The sequence below is a fragment of the Tenrec ecaudatus genome, chromosome 1, assembly GCF_050624435.1.
Source record: "Tenrec ecaudatus isolate mTenEca1 chromosome 1, mTenEca1.hap1, whole genome shotgun sequence".
Taxonomy (NCBI): Eukaryota; Metazoa; Chordata; class Mammalia; order Afrosoricida; family Tenrecidae; genus Tenrec; species Tenrec ecaudatus.
Window position 1 is genome coordinate 177,690,118 of NC_134530.1, and position 20,861 is coordinate 177,710,978.

Genomic DNA, 20,861 nt, shown 5'->3' on the forward strand with positions numbered 1-20,861 from the left:
TGCATACAAATGGGATATGGAAATTTGTTACCCTAGGAAAGCCAAACTTTTGAAAAAGAATAAATGCACCTATTTTATCATTGTCCTGGGTCCATACACCTCCTGCAGAAGATAATATCAAATTCCCCTTCACACTTTGTTCAGATTATAATCAAACATACAGAAAGTGATATATTAAGATGTGGTACCAAGGAGGAATTCTTACTCTCTGCAAGGAGTCCTGGTAGCACAGAACTCCTGGCACAATGATATGTGGCCCATTAGATTTCAGCCCCATCCTGCTTTCTCTGTCATACAGCAGAGATGACTGACCGAATCGAAATGGCAAAACTCTCAGAACAGTCGGGAATGCAAGACTTTGGTGGGGGGGGTGGAGTACACACACATTTTTTAGATATTAGACAAGATAAATGTCCAGGGTTGTAGGATAAGTTAGCTAAGGCGTTTGAAGGCGCAAAGAGAAGTTCCTCACACCATTAAAAAAATTATTTTATTGGGTGCTCATACAACTAACTCATCACAATAAAAAAAAAAAAGATGTACCAAAAAAGTTCTAAAAGTTTTTCATCCACTTTTCTTCAGGAAGCACTAATATTATTTTCACTCTCTGTGCAACAAAGTTGTATACATAGCTTTTATATGAATATGAATGTATGGTAATAGATCAGTTTTCCCTTTGTAGAATACCCTTTATCTGTTTACCAGGTATGTTAACTTGGATTTAAAGCAATTTCTATAGAGATCACTATACTGAATTCACTACTGACTCATAATAATGCCAAAAAATCAAGTCCCTTAGGAATGAAAGAAATGCCTTTTTATTCTTGAATTCCATTACTACTCTGGACTAACTTAACACCTCTGGTAGAAGAAGTTGGCAAACTACCATTTCCGTGTTATTAATCTACACAAAGGAAACAGCTGTGACGTGAAGGTCAGGTAGCAAATTACTAAATATTAAGGAAGTAAACAAAAGTTATGGAGAAAGATAAAACGAGAAAGAGTAATTATATTTATTTTAAGGTCATATGACTTATCACTGTATTTCAATCTGTAAAAAGAAATGGTTCTATCTTGGGTCAGGGAACAAATACTCATTTAAAAAAGACTCCAAGAGGATGTGAAAGGAAATTAACTTTTTAAATGTACTTTAAAAACAACCACTAACATTTCCGTATCATTGTCATGACTGTCATAACACAGTGAGGCTGTATACTGAATCCCATCTCACCTTTATAAAAACTGAAATTTAGAAAGGTTGTATGATTTTCCCAAAGACACGTAGTCAGTATGTAGCAACAAGATTCAAACCTACTACATTTCCTCAACTTTAAAATGAATTTCCCCTTAATCCCCATTGTTTTAACATTTGGGAGTCATGAAAGTGTCTTCTATTTTTGTATGACTAGTGTAGTATTACTTCTGATTTTTCTTAGAGCTCTTGAGTCAACGGTGAGTCATATATTCTTCCTAACCCCAACTTTAGCCAAGAATAGCCCAGCAGGTCTATACAGTGAGCAATGCGGTAACACCAGGGACTTATGAACTCCTTAGAACAATCAACCACTAGAATGGCTGTAAGAAAAAGATAGACCATACCAAGTGCTTTTAAAAATATACAGAAACTGGAACCTTTGTATAATTTTGCTGGTGGGAACATAAAATGGTGTCGTCATTTTGTAAAATAATTTCATAATTTCTTAGAAATGTAAGCACATGCATGCACAAGGGGGGCCATAATAAAGGAAAAGAAGATTCACAAAAATTAATTTATTTAAGTTTAAAGTCTAACCTTTGCTTAAACTGTAGCTATTCTAAATCATTAGTACAATAGAAATAAATTTAAATATACTTCTCCCTCATATTTGATTAAGATATTAAAAAAGAAAACAAATATTTAGAAAGTAGAGCTTTTCTTGCAAATTAGAAAGCTAATCTTTGTATTTCAAAAGAAATAGAGGTTGCATAAGGGCAAGGGTCACCATATGACATCAGGCAAGATCAAGGAAAACACAATTCCACGGAAAGTATCAGGGTATTCACAGTAGATTCAACCAAATCCATTTCACTCACTGCAGTATTTTGACTATCTAGCTTTTTAAGTCTTTGAAAACAGGGTGGGTAACTTTTAGTCTCAAGTGAATCTGATGATTTTCCTCTGTATTAATCACAAAAGATTTTTCAAAATGCAATTGAGCAAAGAAAGAGTATATGAGGTATATCAGAATAAATCCAACATAGATTCTGATTTAAATGTACAAAAATTAAACTACAAGATATGACAAAATAATCATTTATAACTTATCAAGGGTTCATGAGGGAGGGGGGTGCGGGAAGGGAGGGCAAAAAATGAGGACCTAATGCCAGGGGTTTAAGTGGAGAGCAAATGTTTTTGGAATGATGAGGGCAATGAATGTATGGATGTGCTTTACACAATTGATGTATGTTTGTACTGTGCTAAGAGTTGTATGAGCCCCTAATAAAATGATTTTAAAAATTAAACTACAAAAGTATTCAAAGAAAATATTAATTTCTTTATAAGTTTGGAATGCAGAAGACCCAAAGCCAAAGCAGTAAGACTGAAAAATTTAATCACACGAGGGGTATGTGTGTATGAGAGCACACAAAATTTTATATGCAAAAATCCTAAGTAAATAAATAACAAATTAGAAATAGCTCACCTCCCTAAATATTTAAAAGGCTAGAAAGAAATAGAAAAAGGCCAACAGAAAAGTAGGAGAAGAATACAAATAGGAAAAGAAGGAAACATACACAGTTCTTGAGATAAAACCCAGCAACGAGATATAAACTCTTATGTGTTCAAGTGTAAAACTTTCTAATGGTGCGGATGAGGAGACATACACTGTCTGTCTTACATTGCTCTTGGGCGGGGGGAGGGAGCAGAGGAGGGAAAACCCAGCTCAGCAAGTATTTTGGTATTTGGATTTACTGTTTGTTTTAACGTATGCTTTTCAAGTGCTTACTATACATAGCTACTTCCAGGTATTTAAAAACAATTATTAACTACTTCCTTTAACAGAACTGGAGGGGAAAGGGGAAGAAGACAGGATGAAAATAACTCTCACACAAAAATAAATAAAAATCCCAGTAATGTAAGGTAGCTATGACCAATCAGTATGGAAGCTTGCGTCAGTCATTTTGTCCTGGCCTCCCATCATTCATTCTCCTTGTACAACCTGGAACAACAGCAGCCAAACGATTTATATTCTCTTTCTTCTTCATGCTGCAGTGAGTGTGCGAGGCCAAGTGGTCTTTTTAAAATGTACTCTTTGTCTAAGAATGGTTTAATGGCGAAATCGTAACACAAGCTACCCTGAGTTTCCAACAGCTCCCTTTAGATAAGTGCTTCCCAGCAATAGCTAATTTCCTAATAGTCCAAGATCCTAAAAAGCAAGGAAACAAACACAGTAATAAAAATCAACAAAACATGGAGGTAGCAGTTGACTAACAAGCATTTTTGTTTACATAAAGTACATATTCCATAGCAATATTTCACATGCTAGTATCTGTTCATTATTCTTTATAGGATATATAAGCTGGCCATTAGTCACACCTACAGAAACCATTGGCAGCTAGTTAAATAAAAGCTGCAAAGACAGATATGAGTGAAATTTCTAAGAATCTGAAAATCTTATTTAGAATATATGCAATAAAATTAGCTGCCCAAGATGTCAGTCAGGCTGGCCTAACAAGTCTGGAGTCAAATCTTGATCTTTATCTGTATGCCAAAAGAATAAACCCTTCACCATAACTGTTTTACAATAGCTGTGCAATCTTAGAGCCTTACAGACTTTCCCTGCAGTAGTATCAGTGCACAACACTAGAAATTAGAAGAAAAAAAAACTTGATTTCCTCTGGCTGAAAGCAAACACTGAATTGTGCTGTTTTTTACTGCCCTCTCCTTTCCTGTTTTTTTTGTATTCAACAAGCATTGAAAATAAGGCTGTAACTGGAGATCCCCTTATGGAAGGGTCTCAGGGAGGAGATGAGCCAGTAAGGGTGCGATGTAGCAACGATGAAAAATACAACTTTCCTCTAGTTCCTAAATGCTTTCTCGCCCCCACCCCCCACCCCACCCAACTATCATGATCCCAATTCTACCTTGCAAGTCTGGCTAGACCAGAGGAAGTACACTGGCACAGATGGGAACTAGAAACACAGGGAATCCAGGGTGGATGATCCCTTCAGGACCAGTGGTGTGAGGGGCGATACTGGGAGGGTAGAAGGAGGGTCGGTTTGAAAGAGGGAACCGATTACAAGGATCTACATGTGACCTCCTCCCTGGGGGACGGAAAACAGAAAAGTGGGTAAAAGGAGACGTCGGACAGAGCAAGATATGACTAAATAATATCAGGGGTTCAAAAGGGAAGCGGGTGCGGGGAGGGGAACAAATGATGAGCTGATGCCAGGGACTTATGTGGGGAGCAAATGTTTTGAGAATGATGAGGGCAATGAATATACAAATGTGCATTACACAATTGATGTATGTATGGATTGTGCTAAGAGTTGAATGAGCCCCTAATAAAACGATTAAAAAAAGAAAAAGAAAAGAAGGCTGTAGGTTCTTCTATTTCAACTCAATAGCATGTAGCAGGGGAACCCACCCAGTCCACAGACCAAATCTGGCTCAAGGCTGCTTTTGATAAATAAAGTTTCAAAGCTGTGCTTACTGTTTACATATTGTCTGTGGCTATTTTCGCATGACAACTCCAACAGCATGTTGAATACTGAGGTTGCAGGTTACACAAGGCCTCAAATAGTCACGAGGATCTAGACAGTATTAGTTTCCTTGTGGCCCCTATAACAAATAACTATGAATTAGCTGGCTTAAGACAATGGACCTCTATGCTCTTCCAGTTCTGGAGGCCAGAAGCCTGAAATCAAGGGGTCAGCAGGCTGGGAAAGAATCCTTCCTTGACTCTTCCTAGCTTCTGGTGCTTGCTGGCAATCCATCCCCACAGGCTGTCCTCCACATGAATGCATGTGTCAAAGTTTCCCCTTTTTATTAGGATACTACTCATATAGTATTTCATGCCCACCCTAATCCAGTATGACATTATTTTATTTATATTCCATCTGCAAAAACCCTATATCCAAATAAGGTCACACTCAAGTTCCTCTTGGACATGTACTTTACCCCGAGTACATGAACTTTTATAGAAGTGGGCTTACCCTCTAAAAATACCCATTGCATTCTTGAGGGGCATACACCTTATCATATTTTCAGAGACTGAAAGGGAAGATCGGATTGAGAACTGCTCTAAAACAAATCTATAATCTCCATTTCCTTTTCAAAACTCTATCGATTTTAGGTGTTTTGTTTTGCTTTTTAAACTTCAGTTTTGGACGGTGACTTCGAGGTAGTAACACCCACGGAACAAGGTAAATGGTGCATCTGAAATGACCATATTGAGCTCCCGCAAATAAAGTAGTGAAATCTGCACGTGACTGTAGGCTGACAGTGCAATGTACACACACATCATTGTGCTTTGTAGTGTTTCTATTCAGGCCACAATTTTCAAATTTCCAATGTAAACAATCAAATTGAAGAGAAACATTCGATAGTCATCATCGACCTCTTAAACCAGAGATGGGGTGTTGTTCTTGCTTGTATTTTGGATAACCCAAAATGCTGCTCGATGCCATACATTTTCAAAACGTCTGTGGGTAGAACACACCTCAACTACATCTGACTATAACTTCTTGTTGAACAAAACTACTTATTTGAGCCACAAATACACAGCAAATACAAAGACACTCTTTGTTCTTCTCTTCTCAGCCTGCTAGACACTTGGGAATCACCATAGTCTCTCCCCTCTCCTGCACACTAACCCACGCACCCAGTGCTCCTGGTGATCCCCTCTGTGTGCTTCGTTGTTCTTCACCTCTCTCACCAGTTACAGTCTAAAACATAACGGGTTGTGTTTTTTTGGGTGGGGGGCACTGTGGCGGAGGTTGCCTAGACCTCTAATAGTCTCCTAACTGGTGTTTCTGCATCCAGTGATGACCTTTTTAAGTCTATGCTTCACATGCCATAGTGCTAGAAAATGATTCCAGAAAGCCCTTTACTGTAACTGCATTAGACAATCAGAAGGAATACATAAACGAAACTTACATCTTGGGTGAGTGTAATGTGGAATGGAGCCTGGGTGTGCAGTCAATTGTGTGTTGCGCTGTCAACCCCAAGACCAGCAGTTTGAAACCACCTGCTGCTTCACAGGAGAAAGATGAGGCTTTCTGCTCCCGAAGAGTTGTAGGCCCGGAAACCAAAGAGGACAGAGTTCTACTCTGCCGTATAGGGTTGTGATGAGGTGAAATCTACTCGTTGACAGTGTGTTTGACTTTGATTGGCAACATGGAAACAGGCAAGTCAGGATGGCTAGAAAACTCTGTGTGGGTATTGATGAGCAATACAGTGGAAAGAGTATCGTGCAGGATGAGTTTAAAGATCTTTGTAAGTTTCAAACCATAATTCTAATTCCTACTGATTTTCAAAAACCGAGTCAACCAAGAATCTGCTGTCATAGACAATACTCAGAAAGGGAAAAAATAATACAGCTCTGAAAGAATCACTTATGCAACAAATATTGAACAAATCATGTTTATATTAATGGCAAGTGCCAAGATCCTCAATGCAGTGATTATTGACTGGCAATTATTTCAGGAACGCAATAATATGCCCTGAAATATAAAGAGTTCTTGGAACCAGACACATTAATTAACCCCTTTTCTTTTAAACATCCCACCTCACAAGTCACTTGTTCCCTGCGCCTTTCCCCACTAATTGAACATTATCTACTTTTTCAATAGCTTCTCACAACCCTCTCTCTTCTCTCGGCACACACTCTTTTCACTGTGCCTGCCACACCATCATGTGGGCCTTCTGTAAATTCTATAGCCTTGACTTTCTCTCAGCTGTGAACAATTTTAACTCAGCAACTTATCGCACTTACTTATGCCCTGAGCTGCCAAAATGAACTGGTCTACAAGAAAGCAGAAACGATCCTGGGAGGACAAACCTCCTCTGCACTTTGTAGCTTTACCTAGCCGCGGTGAAGAAGGAACCTGAGAGTTCTAAGAAAGGGATGCAGGCACCACCGCTGGTTGCAGTACTGTTTCCCATTCCTAAGGGTCAGCTGTGTACACCTCCCTGCATTTAAAACAACTTTCTGGGGGAGGGGGGAGCGGGGAGGGAGGGGGAAAAAAAAAAGAGGACCTGATGCAGAGGGCTTAAGTGGAGAGCAAATGCTTTGAGAATGATTGGGCAAGGAATGTGCGGATGTGCTTTATACAATTGATGTATGTATATGTATGGATTGTGATAAGAGTTGTATGAGCCCCTAATAAAATGCTTTCTAAAGAAATAAATAAATAAATAAATAAAGTGACTTTCTAACGATGCACCGAAATTCTAAAACAAGTAACTGAAAGGTCCTGTGGCAGCAGACAAACGTCTCCAGAATTACAGAAGTAAACGCCCCTGTAGGGTTTGAGAGGAGGGAAAAACAGCCAACACTGACTAGTGTCGATGTGGCCACTCACCTGTCTAATGGACATGGTACAGAGAATATAGAGGAAGATGAAGGAACAGTCTGTGGTGTCGTCCCCCAGCAGGTTCCGATGAGACAGTCCTTGGATGTAGGAAAGGGGGGTAAAGGGGAGCTTGGCCACCACCCGACCATCAAATCTGAAAAGGAAAAAACAAATCATTGTTATTTTTGGAAGATTGACAGACTTCTTACTTCCACAGTAGAATCTGGGCCCAAAATAGAGCTTAAACCTCTTGATCTCAGAAGAAAAAAAAGAAAAAAAGGTAAAATGCTATAAAGAGATCTAAAGTAAAAGGAAAGGCCTAGTTATTCCCATCAATCTTTTTATAAACTGGTAGTTCTTGGGTTTTTTTGGTATCAGAACACATTTACATTCTAAATATTACCAGGGGCCCTGAAAGGCTTTTCTTTATATGAGTTTATCAATCTTTAGCATATTTGAAATTAAAACTATGAAATGTTAAAATACTAATTTATTTTTTAAGTAGCAAGAAGAAAGGCATGGTTTTGCATAGCTCTTTATTTTTATTTACTTATTTTTTGCCACCAACACAACCTTTTAATTACACAATCATACTTTTTGTAAGAAAATGTAAGGCAAACCAATCAAGCGACCAAGAGTAAAGTTTGCTCAGTGATCTCATTACTATTACCTGCTCAGCAGACCAAGTATATTGGCTGTGAGCAAAGTCTCTAGAGTTCACAGCTCTTTAACGTTTGATAGAAAACAGCTGAATTCTCCGAGCTGCTTTGGCGTCAGTCTGTTACAATGTCACACATGATAAAGTCTCTGGGAAGCCCCACCAGGTATTCATGATAGAATGAGAGGGAAAAAGATAAAGAACACTTTACAATTATTGTAAAAACAGTTTTAACCTCCAAAAGGATGATTATAGGAAGAAAGGGGAGTGGGGGCATGGGGCACTAACCCACCGAAGGGGAGGGTATTGTTTATAGCTCCACAGGGAAAGTGGGACCAGACTTCAACCCAGTGCCGCAAGGTGGTGAATGCAATATCCTGGCGTGGAGTAGGGAACCAGTGGAGAGGTCTGGGAGGCTGGCCCCAGCACCAAAAATTAAGTGGATTCCTGCCCCTCCCCCCAAAAGAATTTGTTCCAAAGGACGACATTGACTCTGCAGCTCCGGGAGATGGACATATCTGATCAGAGCACACGGGAGCAGATGAAGGGGGAGGAGGAGAGAGTGGAACACATCCTGGCCCACCAGGCCGTGAGGATGATGTTCCTGAGTAGAGCAGAGAGAACAACATGGCTGGCCCCACTATGTGACATGATGCCCCTCAGTGACTAAGGGCGATACAGGGAACAGCACCGGAGACACAGTGTGGGAATTGCACCTGACCTGATCCCACCACACCGAGGCAAAGCACTGGGGGAGTGCAGCGGAACAGCAAGGGAATGGAGTGGCAAGGTCCCCAGGGAATGCTGAAAGTGGACTTTGGGGCCATTGCGTGGTGCCCCAACAGACTGGACTGGAAAACGCTCCTAAGGGCCAGCAAACGATCCCTGAACTAACTACAAGCTTTTCTCTTGTGAACTGTTTTGTTCTGTTCTTTGTCAGTGGTTTGTTTTTGTTGTTTTATTGTCTAGTTGTATACTGTTGCTTGGTTTTCCTCTGTCTTGTTTTCGTGCATGTTATTGTCTCCACAGGTCTGTCTGAATAGGACAGGCTGGATGAACTATCTGGAGGAAAAACAACGGGACCGACAGTTCCGGGGGGACTTGGGGAGGGGGGATGGGGGGGTAAGGAAGTGGTGTTAACAAACACAGGGACAAGGGAAAAACATGGGACCCAAAATGGTAGAGAGTGGGGAGTGGCAGAACTGTTGGGAAAAGACCAAGGGTAAGGTTGCTTAGAGAAGAGGTATACTCTAGCCCAGGTGGGAACGGAGCATGGTAGTGGGACAGGAGGAAAGTCAAGGGAGATGGAGGAAAGAGCTAGGAGTCAAAGGGCATTTATGGAGGTCTAGACAAAGACATGTACATGCAAATATATATAGGAGGATGGGGAAATAGACCTATGTGTTTATATTTATAGTTTAAGTATTAAGGTGGCGGAAGGACCTTGGGCCTCTACTCAAACACTCCCTCAATGCATGAATACTTTCTTTTATTAAATTGGAACTCTATGATGCTCACTCTCCCAACACAACGGCTGGAGCCAAAGTGGGTGAACAAGTAAATGTGGTGAAGAAAGCTGATGGTGCCCGGCTATCAAAAGAGATAGTGACTGGGGTCTTAAAGGCTTGAAGATAAATAAGTGGCCATCTAGCTCAGAAGTCCACATGGAAGAACAAACCAGCCTGTGTGATCGGGTGGTCCTGAAGGGAACAGTTACCAGGCATCAAAGAACAAAAAGTCATATCATTGACTGCACACCTCCATGATAGGATCGCTGAAGACAAATGGGTGCATAAACAAATGTGGTGAAGAAAGCTGATGGTGCCCGGCTATCAAAAGAGATAGTGTCTGGGGTCTTAAAGGCTTGAAGGTGAACAAGCGGCCATCTAGCTCAGAAGCAAAAAAGCCCATATGGAAGAAGCACACCGGCCAGTGCGATCATGAGGTGCCAAGGGACCAGGTATAAAGGCATCATGCAAAAAAAAAAAAAGATATATGTGTGTGTATGTATATGTGTGTGTATGTGTGTGCATATATGTGTATGTATATATGTGTGTGTGTGTATATATATATATATACATATATATATATATATATACGATATTGAATGAAGGGGGAAGTGCAGAGTGGAAACCCAAGGCCCAAGTGTCGGCCAATGGAGATCACCTCATAGAGGGGTTTAGGAGAGGAGATGGGTTAATTAGGGTGCGAGGTAGTACCGATGAAGAACACAGCTTTCCCCCAGATCCTGGATGCTTCCTCCCCTCAACTACCAGGATCCGAATTCTACCTTGCAGGGCTGGATAGGGCAGAGGCTGTACACTGGTACATATGAGGGATGGAGACACAGGGAATCCAGGGTGGATGATACCTTCAGGACCAAGGGTGTGGGGGCGATGCTGGGAGAGTGGAGAGTGAGTGGGTTGGAAAGGGGGAACTGATTACAAGGATCCACATGTGACCTCTTCCCTGGGAGAGGGACAGCAGAGTAGGGGGGGAGGGGAGACTCCGGATAGGGCAAGATATGACAAAATAACGATGTATAAATTACCAAGGGCACATGAGGGAGGGGGGAGAGGGGAGAGAGGGGGAAAAAAAAAGAGGACCTGATGCAAAGGGCTTAAGTGGAGAGCAAATGCTTTGAGAATGATTGGGGCAGGGAATGTATGGATGTGCTTTATACAATTGATGTATGTATATGTATGGATTGTGATAAGAGTTGTATGAGTCCCTAATAAAATGTTAAAAAATAAAAGAGGAGAAAAAAAAGAAAATGATTAGGGCACAGAATGTACAGATGTGCTTTATACAATTGATGTATGTATATGTATGGACTGTGGTAAGAGTTGTATGAGCCCCTAATAAATTGTTTGAAAAAATGGAAAAAAAAATTAGAGCAAACAAAAACTTGAAAGGTAATTTTATCTTGCATTGATGGAACTGCATAATTTAATCACTTTCCTTCTAGAAGCCTCTACTAAAATTCTCCAGCACTGCCTGTCTGACCAGAGTAAACCTTTCTCTTGGTAAAAAACAAAACCCTACTTCTGGTGACATATAGCTGGGAGGACGGATGGATGAATGAACAGCAACTGTTAACTGATGAGATGGGGGTGGAAAGCAAGTATCAGAGGTAACTTGATGTCTAGAATTGGGAGAAGCATGGGCTTTCTACTCTCAGAAAGAGTTACCGCCTAGGAAACCCGCAGGAGCACTTCCAGCCTGTGCTATCAGGTCACTCTGAGCTAGAAGTGACAGCAAATGAGTGTGGCAGTGAGTGAGCGCCTAGAATTCAACGTAGCGCAGGCTAAAGAACACGTTTGCTGAAAGGAAGGAACACGGAGAGGGAAGGAAACAATCAAGGTTTCAAATTAAGGGAACAGAGAGTTAGGGATCGGGAAAGACCCCCAAATCTAAGGGATAAGTGCTGCTTTGGTAGGGAACACATGGAGCCCCAAGCAAGTCTCCACATAATGCAAGACAAAGAAAGCTTCCGCAATGTGGGGGCGGGCTGCAGCCTAGAACCCAAGACCCAGGTACAATATGAATGAGGCAGGGGCGTCCTGCTACAGAATTACTCCTTTAAAATAAAAATCTCTGTAATGAACCTTTTACCAATTGCAAAGGTCCTACCCTAAGAACAGTATGTAAGAGTATTTTAACAGTAGGTCAATTGATTTTTCTCTATAGCAATAAACATCTTGAGGACTTGGATAGAATAACTTTCTCTCAAGATTCACTATGTTAGAAGCACACATGCACAAAAACATGCAGCCTTTCAAAGTGAATAAACAAAAATCAAATAGTTGAACTACATTCATGTACTATACTTACAGAAAATTTTAAATCTGGAAGTAAGAAAAACCAAAGGATAAAAAGCAAATGAGATATGACATGATATGACATATGTATTAAGTATCAGCTAATAATAATAATTTAAAAGACCCAAAAAAAGAGCAAATGAAAATGATTACTGACTCAATGGAGTCCAAATCACTCAATTATTATAATTTGGGGTTGTATGATTATATCATTTTAATCAAATATATTAACTTTAGTAACTAAACCACCTACAGATTCAAAATAGAACTATAAAATTCTAGTTTTAACTGTTAGAAAAATATGAGACTTTAGTATAAGAGAATTTACAACACCTTAAAAAATGTGAACACAGGGAATCCAGGGCAGATGATCCCTTCAGGACCAGTGGTGTGAGTGGCGATACTAGGAGAGTAGAGGGTGAGTGGATTAGAAAGGGGGAACCGATTTCAAGGATCTACATGTGACCTCCTCCCTGGGGGATGGACAACAGAAAAGTGGGTGAAGGGAGACGTGGGACAGAGCAAGACATGAGAAAATAATAATTTATAAATTATCAAGAGTTCATGAGGGAGGGGAGGGTGGGGAGGGAGGGAAAAATGAGGACCTGATGCCAGGGGCTTAAGTGAAGAGCAAATGTTTTGAGAATGATGAGGGTAATGAATGTACAAATGTGCTTTACATAATTGATGTACGTATGGATTGTGATAAGTTGTATGAGCCCCTGATAAAATGATTTATAAAAAATGTGAACAAACACTCCCTCCTGTTTATACAAACTTATGCCAAAATGATTCATCTCCATATTTCACAACTTAGTTCACAAATCAAGATTTCTCTTTCTGTCCACTGCCTCTCCCATCATTAAAGAAATAATGGTTTTCAAAATCTAATTGACATTACCTACTTGTCAATAACTCAAAAACAAAACAAACCTCCCTGCTACTGGCTTGATTCTGACCCAGAAAACACAGCAGAACTGCTCTTTTGAGTTTCAGAAGCTTTAAATCTTTACAGGGGTCGACAGCTTATCTTTCACCGACAGAGCAGCTGGTGGGGTTGAACTGCTGAATTTGTGTTTAGTAGCTCAGAGCATAACTCACTATGCTACCAAAGCAATTCCGACTTGCCAATAAGATTCATTACTTTTTCCAAACATTACTGGAGGATTAATGCTAAATAACTTAAGCTCAATATTTATTTCTGGGATTATTAACCTGTTGGATTATGACCCTGAGGATCAGAGACTAAAATAAAATTATGACCTTAAGAGTTCCTAAGAGGAAAAAAAAGAGTTGCTAAGACATTTTCATCAATTATTAAGGCCCTTACAATCTGAGAATTCTGTGTGGCTGCATTGTAACTTACAAAACTCCCTGTCATCGAGTCAATTCTGATTTACAGCGACCCTAGTGTCGCTGTGGTTTCCGAGGCTGTACTCTTTACAGGAGTAGACAGCCTCGCCTCTCTCCACTGGAGTCACTGGAGGGCTACAACTGCTGGCTTCACGACAAGTTGCTCAGTTCACTGCCCCTTACACCACTAAGGCTTCCAGGCTTCCCATAATTGAACATCTCTCTGGCTCCATTGTAATTGGTCTGCTAGTAATGTCTGTCATAAAAGAAGTTTGACATCTTGTAAATTAGTCGATGTGACCTCAGATCTTCATGTTTCAAATGAACCAACTGGACTCTTACTTTAGAACAGTACAGATAGCACGGCAGGGACAGGGAAGTGCACTTGTATGGTCATGAATCTCCTAACCAAACCCCCCTTGGTTCTCCTGTGAGATAATCCTCACAATTCTCTAAGTCCTTTAGGCTCCTCTTTTTTATCTAATACCTCAAAACCACACTGTGGATTTGTGCTAACAAGGACTGGCTAGACCAAAAAGACCACTGGGAGTTTGATATCAACTAACCTCCACACTGAAGAGAACCAACCCAATTCTGGCCCATTGTGCCATGATAGTGGGGTTCTGGGGTGGTAAATCTTTATAGGGACAGCTTCATCTTTCTCACAGAGTAGAGGGTGGGTTTGAACCACTGAGCTTTCCATTAACTGCCTATCAACTGAAAGTGCCACAAGGGCTCAGGGCTTCCAACAAAACTCAGGAGGCACGATTTAATCGATCATGCATGAGCAATGATCATGCCAGTGGAACGCTGAGCACGTCTCCGAGAGGCTCCTGGTTGTCATGTCCTCTTGGAATACGGAGACTGCGTATGGAACCCTCCCAGACCCTGTCTGTGTCTCTTTCCCTTCTGATGTCCCTGATTTGTACCCTTTGTTATAGTAAATCTGAAACAGTAAGGACAATGCTTTCTTGAGTGTGGTGCGTTGTCACAGTGAACCCAACTGCATGGTAGGGGTCAGCAAGTAAAAACTGAGGGTGCCCAAAGGAGGCCTGACAGTCGGAAAACCCCACATTTGTAGCCAGCAGGTCAAAAAATCATCATGTGGACTCACCAGTTTGCTGCTGGCAACTGCCTATTTGGTAGTCTGAAGAAGTGTCCTTTATTTCTATTTTTTACATTTTTTATTATGATTTGAGTGAAAGTTTATAAAGTAAATTGGTCTTCCACTCAACAATTCATGCAATTTTGTTTTGTGACATTGACTGCAGTCTCCACAATATCCCTACCCATTTTGTGCTAACATCCCCTACTGTATGTTATCTTTCCCTACATCCAACTTCCTACATGCCTACCCTCTAATTAGTGATTTACCCTCCCTCCACCCTGTTAACCATCAGAGGATTTCTTTCTGTGTGTAAATGCTTCCTTTTTTTTTTTAAACAGTGTTATTGACACTTCATCCACAGAGTCATACAATTCAACAGTTCAATCATGTCAAGAAGAGATGTGCAATCATTACCACAATCCATTTTAGAACACTTCTTAGCCTTGTACTCACTGTTATTCGTGTAACTATTTTTAATTATGGCAAAGATATACACAACAAAACATTCTCCAATTCCACAACTTCTACCTGTGTAAATTCAGCACCACTGATTCTACTGTTCATGTTGCACAACCATTCTTGACAGCCTTTTCCAAGTGATTCCATCACCGTGAACATGAACTCAATGCCCCCTAGGCAAAAACTCTTCCTCCTTCACCCATGGTAACCATTGGTCAACTTTGATTTATCTTTTACTAGCTTTTTTATATAAAATTCACATATACACTTCCAAAGTTTAACCACTTTAAAAAAGAGTTGTCCATACTAAGCTGAGTGCACTGGAGAGCAGAGTCAAGAAGACCAAAGCCATAAACCTGACGTGCACAGTGAACACTTTGTCAGTTGATGCCTCCCTCTAAGGCCTGACCTGGTAGTCAACTTTTTCTATAGTTTTTGTTCCTTCATATTAGGGTGATCTCAAGTGTGTTATGTCAGAGAAAGTCACCCTCTTGAAGTTGTGTGAATTGTTTTTCTGTTTTTTGGTATGTGACACTCAGGATTGATAACCTAGCGAGACAGCAAGTCAAACAAGGGTTTCAGTGGGCCTGGGGTAGAGTGGTGAAGGGGAGCATGTACAAGGGAGATGATGTCAAGGAGGAGTTCAGGAAGAAAAAGAATGTTTGGAAACTAACTGTGGTACCAATTGTACAATTTTGCTTGACGTGATGGAATGATATGTGTATTAACTCCCAATAAATAATAAAAAATACTTAAAATAATAATATACTTCATCACAATCAGCTCTAAAGCTCCCTCCCCGTTTCTGCATTCATTTTTTGGGTGTGAAACCTTACTTAGGGAACCGATTACAAGGATCTACATCTACATGTGACCTCCTCCCTGGGGGACCGACAACAGAGAAAAGTGGGTGAAGGGAGACGTTGGACAGGGCACGATATATATTATATTATTATAAATAATAATTTATAAATTATCAAGGGTTCACGAGGGAGAGGGAGCGGGTAGGGAGGGGAAAAAATGAGAAGCTGATGCCAGGGGCTTAGGTGGAGGGCAGATTTGTTAGAAATGATGAGGGCAATGAATGTACAAATATGCTTTACACAGCTGATGTATGTATGGACTGTGATAAGAATTGTATAAGCACCTAATAAAACGGTTAAAAAAAAGATGTGTTCTATGATGAGGGCAACAAATGTACAAATGTGTTTGACACAATGGATGTATGTATGGACTGTGATAAGAGTTGTATGAGCCCCAATAAATTGATTTAAAAAGAGTTGTGTGACTCCCCCCAAAATTATTTAAATCAAAACCAAAAAAACCCTTCCATAACTTTTTACAGTACTGATTTCATTCAATATTTGTCCTTTTGTGATTGACTAATTTCACTTAGTATAATGTCCTCTAAGTTCATCCATTTATGAGATGTTTCATAAATTCACTGTTCCTCTTTGTGTAACATAATAATCTACTGGAAGTATATACCATTGTTTATCCAGTCTTCTGTTGACAAGAACTTAGACTGCTTTTACCTTTGTGCTGTTGTGAATAATGCTGCCATGAAAACGGTGGTGTATAAAAAAATGAGAGAAAAGAAACAGGGTGTATAGAGAAAGCGAGTACGCTGTCCCTTTAACACTTGAGCTCCGCCCTACGTCTCAGTAGGCAGGACAGAGAAGGAGTAGCTTGAGGGCAACAGGTATCAGGGACGATTGAGAAACAAAAAAATTAAGACTTGGTTAATCTTCACAATTTAGAGACTGGATTTATACTGACTCTTATCCATGAAACACTTATAAGCCTTTTTACTCACGCAACAAATATACGCGGCAGACTCTGAGCCGTAGGGACATATAAACTACTACATGGAACACTCTGAAGGGCCTGGGACTTCTTAGAGGTGAGCAAACACAGGATGGTCAAGAAGACATCATGAGAGGTTCCTCAGAGGGCGAAAACCCTAACACTGATTGTGATGAACCCAAGCGTGTTCACCGGGTGTTAGGATAAAGAAAGCTTGCAACACAGAAGTGTACAATAAACTGGGGATAAAGCCAAGAGGGACACTTCAGCGCAAAGTGAACCGGACTGTAGACAGCACAAACCCACGAGTCACCCCTCTATGAACTCCTCGACTCGGCTGACTGCTTACTAGTAAGCACTTAGAGAAGGTGAAAGGAGGACACCCTACAGGTGGAAGTGGGAGACTAGACGATGAAGGAGAGTCTGGTAAAAAGAAAGGAAAGTGGGTGTGAAGGATGAAGAGAAGGGAATTCTGAAAAGTGTGGGATGGCTCCGGTTAGCTTTGGAGTCTGGATATTGTCCCAGTTGCTATCAAAAGCAGTTCCATAATTATTCAGGTCTGCTATATGCTAGTTTAGACAACAGTAACTCCCTTTATCATTACACCAAATTATAATAATTAAGATTCTATTTTAAGAATCAAAACATCTTTACAGGACTGCCTTCATTTAAGGTAGCATGCTAATAAGCAACTTAAGAACCAACTCCATCCACTGAGTCTATTCTAACTCATAATGACCCTACAGGACAAAGCAGAACAGTCCCTTTGGATTTCTGAGGTTGTAAATCTTCCAGACGCAGACTGGTGGACTCAACCCATCACCTTGTGGTTAGCAGCCCAACTCGTAACCCACTGTGCCACTAGGGCTCCAACTTAAAAAAGAGGGAACACATTAAATTCTTTCACAGGCTATTAAAAAAAGAAAGAAAGAAACTGGTGGCGTTGTGGGATAAACACTGGGCTGCTAATGCAAGGTCAGCACTTTAAATGCACCAGAGAGAGAGAGAGAGAGAGAGACAAGGCGGTCTGGCCTTGTAAAGATTTACAATCTCGGAAACCCTATACAGGGGGTCTATGAATTGAAATTGACTCAGTGGCAATGGGTTTGGTTTTATAATGTCTAAAAGGAGTCCTGGTGGTACAGTAGTGCAGCACCTGGCTGCTAACCGAAAGGTCAGAAGTTCAAAACCACCAATCACCCCAAAGGAGAAAGATGTGGCAGCCTGCTTCAAGAGCCTTGAACACTCTGTGAGGCAGTTCTACTCTCTCCTAGGAGGTCACTAAGAGCCCAAATTAATTTAACAACAATGGGCTACCAGATTCCAAATCCCTTTCCTGATATGTAAATATCCCCAACATGACAATGGTGGAAAGGTTATAATTGTATTCTATCAAAATTAAATTTCCCTGATTTTGATAACTGTATAAAGTTATATTAGAGCAGAATGTCCTTGTTTTTAGGAGATACATACTGAAGTAATTGTCAGGAAAGGATCAGGATACTCTCAAATGATTGAGAAAAATATATAAAAATAAGTAAATATATAAATATCACATAACTAACCAATTAACTCACTGCCATCAAGTCAGTGCTGACTTATGGTGGTGCTTCAATCCTCAAGGTGAGTAGTTCAAAACCACTAGCCATTCCTTGGGAGAAAGATGAGGTTTTCTACTCTTGTAGAGTGACAGTTTCAGAAACTCACAGAGGCAATTCTACCCTGTCCTATAAGACTACATGCATATGATATTTAAAGCGAGCAACAGTGAAAGACAAAGAAATGAACAAGTAAGCTAAATTTCATTCCTAGCTTTTCACTAGTATACTAGCTATTATCAACTGTGAATCCAGATAATAGATACACTATTCTTGCAACTTCTCTGTATGTTTCAAATTACATAAAAATATAAGCAAAGAAAGTTAACTGCTCCCATACACAGACAACATAATTGGCAAACAATATAAAAATACTCACATGGAATTGAACATTCCCATCAGAGCCGTAAAACAAAAGCCAATTGCAAACATGGATTTCATTCGAACCTGTAAAGACAACACAGAAGTGTCATTTTACACTAACACCCAAAGAAATCACCACCAACAAAAGCACAGCCAGTGCACTTCCCCAAACGTTTTGCTTTCACTCATTTTGTAAATGGTGTTTGTTAGGAAAAAAGCTCTCTGTTAGGTAACTTGCTCTCCACTGCAAAGCTGTCCTCCTTGGGAGAGGAGTACCACTCAACAGTATGGAGAATGCCAGGTGATCTACTTCTGATGGATAGAAGTACTGCATGGGGCTTCTAGGAAGTTATTTTGTAGTTTGTTTTGTTTTGTTTTTAAGAGACAGACTTGGCTGGCATCTCTCTAGGCATTTTGCTCATTCTTCTTGCTGCGAAGAGGACAAAAGTCTAAAACAAAGGCTAGGACAGCCCAGTCTGATGACATTACTTAACTGCTGCATTAGCCCAGGACTACCATTATGTGGACATCTTGCAGGAAAATAAAAGAAAAACTTCTTACTGTTTGAGCCAGTATATCGATGTTTAGGTATTCTTTTACTTGCAGGAAATAGTTTTTAATTATATAAATTGCTTAATTAACCAAAAAAGGTCATAAGGATACAAAATAAACCATTGCTATGTATGGGTGGTTGGCTTGGGGGCAGGCTTCTGAATCTACTATGGGGAATATCTATTCGTGGATTTTAGGGCCTGCACTTCTAAATTATAATCTTTCATATTAAGAGTTTCAAGATCTCTCAGTAAGTTAAAGAGAAATATTGCAAAGTTCAAACATCCCGTGTTAAATACACATAAGTGAAAACTCAGCCAAGCAATAAATTAGCCTCTATATACCTTAGAATGACAAACCTGACTTCTATAACTAATGAATCAATGGGTAATAGTCATGAGTATTTCCTTACCCTCTGTGGCATGACTGACACTCAGAACACAAGGTCTCTTAAGGAACACAATGTTCTCATAAAAACTATCCACAATAGTTCAACCTCTGATGAGATTACACATCAGCAAAAAATCAAGAACTCCACATGAATAAGGGAGAAAAGGGAAATAAATTACATTGTTTAAAAACATAATTGGAAAACTAAGTAACAAATGCATGAAGGGGATAAATGCATGACGACCCCATGACAATGTTAAAAGGCTATTTATGTCATGAACTTTAAGAGTAGCAGCATATTTTAATTTCCAATTGCTCCACAAACATCCTTAGAATATGTATAGCATACACAGACTACAAATTTCTGACAAGCTGATTGCAATGTGCTCGATGCAAATCAGGTTCTTTGCTAGAAATACTAACTGGCTTACCACAAAGTTATACTTAGGACTCTTACCATTGATAGATCTCTGTTGTTATTTTTCAGTTTCTCTTCTTGCCTCTCTGAAAAAAATTAGTAAAATGGTTACTAGCTATTATCACTGACTGCTGAGCACAAAGAAGATGTTAACAGACTTGTCACTGTCTGGTGATTATTAAACAGAAGCCTAGTTGTGCTGTCATATAAGCATCAGGCTGCTAACCAAAAGGCTAGTGGTTCAAATCTACCAGCTGTTCCTTAAGACAAAAATGAGGCAATCAGCTCCTGTAAAGGTTCATAGTCACAGAAACTCTACAAAAAATTGACTTGATAGTAGATTTTTGTTTTGTTTTGTGTGATTATAATATAAAATAACTTCTATTTTAATTATCTTAATAGAATGAAATAAATACCTTTAGTACTGTATATTTTGTCCTAAAAGAAAGTTAGATTACAGCAGAGCATCAAAATCAATTTAAAAAAATAAAAAAATCCCTAAAGTTCAATTTTTTGGGGGGAAATGCCTCTAGTGTTATCTTAAATAAGACTTTTCATATTACACCCTTTTCATATTACACCCATATATTACACTTGGTTCTCCAGTGTAACTGTCTGATTGTCTCAAATATTAACTAACCAAGACTTCCAAGAAGACTGTGCTTCCCAATTTTTTCCTATGCTAGGTTTCACCTGAGGTGAAAAGGGGTGTATAAAATCGCCTTTCCCTCCCTCGAGGATTTCTAAATTAAAGGTGCTCGAAATACTATGTGTCATTTCA

The 20,861-nt window shown here is 39.8% G+C and overlaps 1 protein-coding gene across 2 annotated transcripts in view; it reads right to left on the bottom strand.

Moving 5' to 3' along the window:
* The window catches only part of TMCO1 (transmembrane and coiled-coil domains 1), a 61,994-nt gene that overhangs the window by 20,216 nt on the left and 20,917 nt on the right, over positions 1–20,861 (bottom strand). Inside the window, exons 4-7 of one of the 2 annotated variants that reach the window (XM_075564346.1) lie at positions 20,120–20,166; positions 18,737–18,804; positions 7,564–7,708; positions 2,666–3,404 (exon numbers count right to left, since the gene is read on the bottom strand). In XM_075564346.1, coding sequence (XP_075420461.1) covers positions 3,381–3,404; positions 7,564–7,708; positions 18,737–18,804; positions 20,120–20,166 — 284 coding nt within the window. In that variant the 3' untranslated portion in view covers positions 2,666–3,380. Of the gene's footprint in view, positions 1–2,665; positions 3,405–7,563; positions 7,709–18,736; positions 18,805–20,119; positions 20,167–20,861 lie in introns of those variants that run through there. The other variant, XM_075564338.1, reaches the window with a different exon arrangement.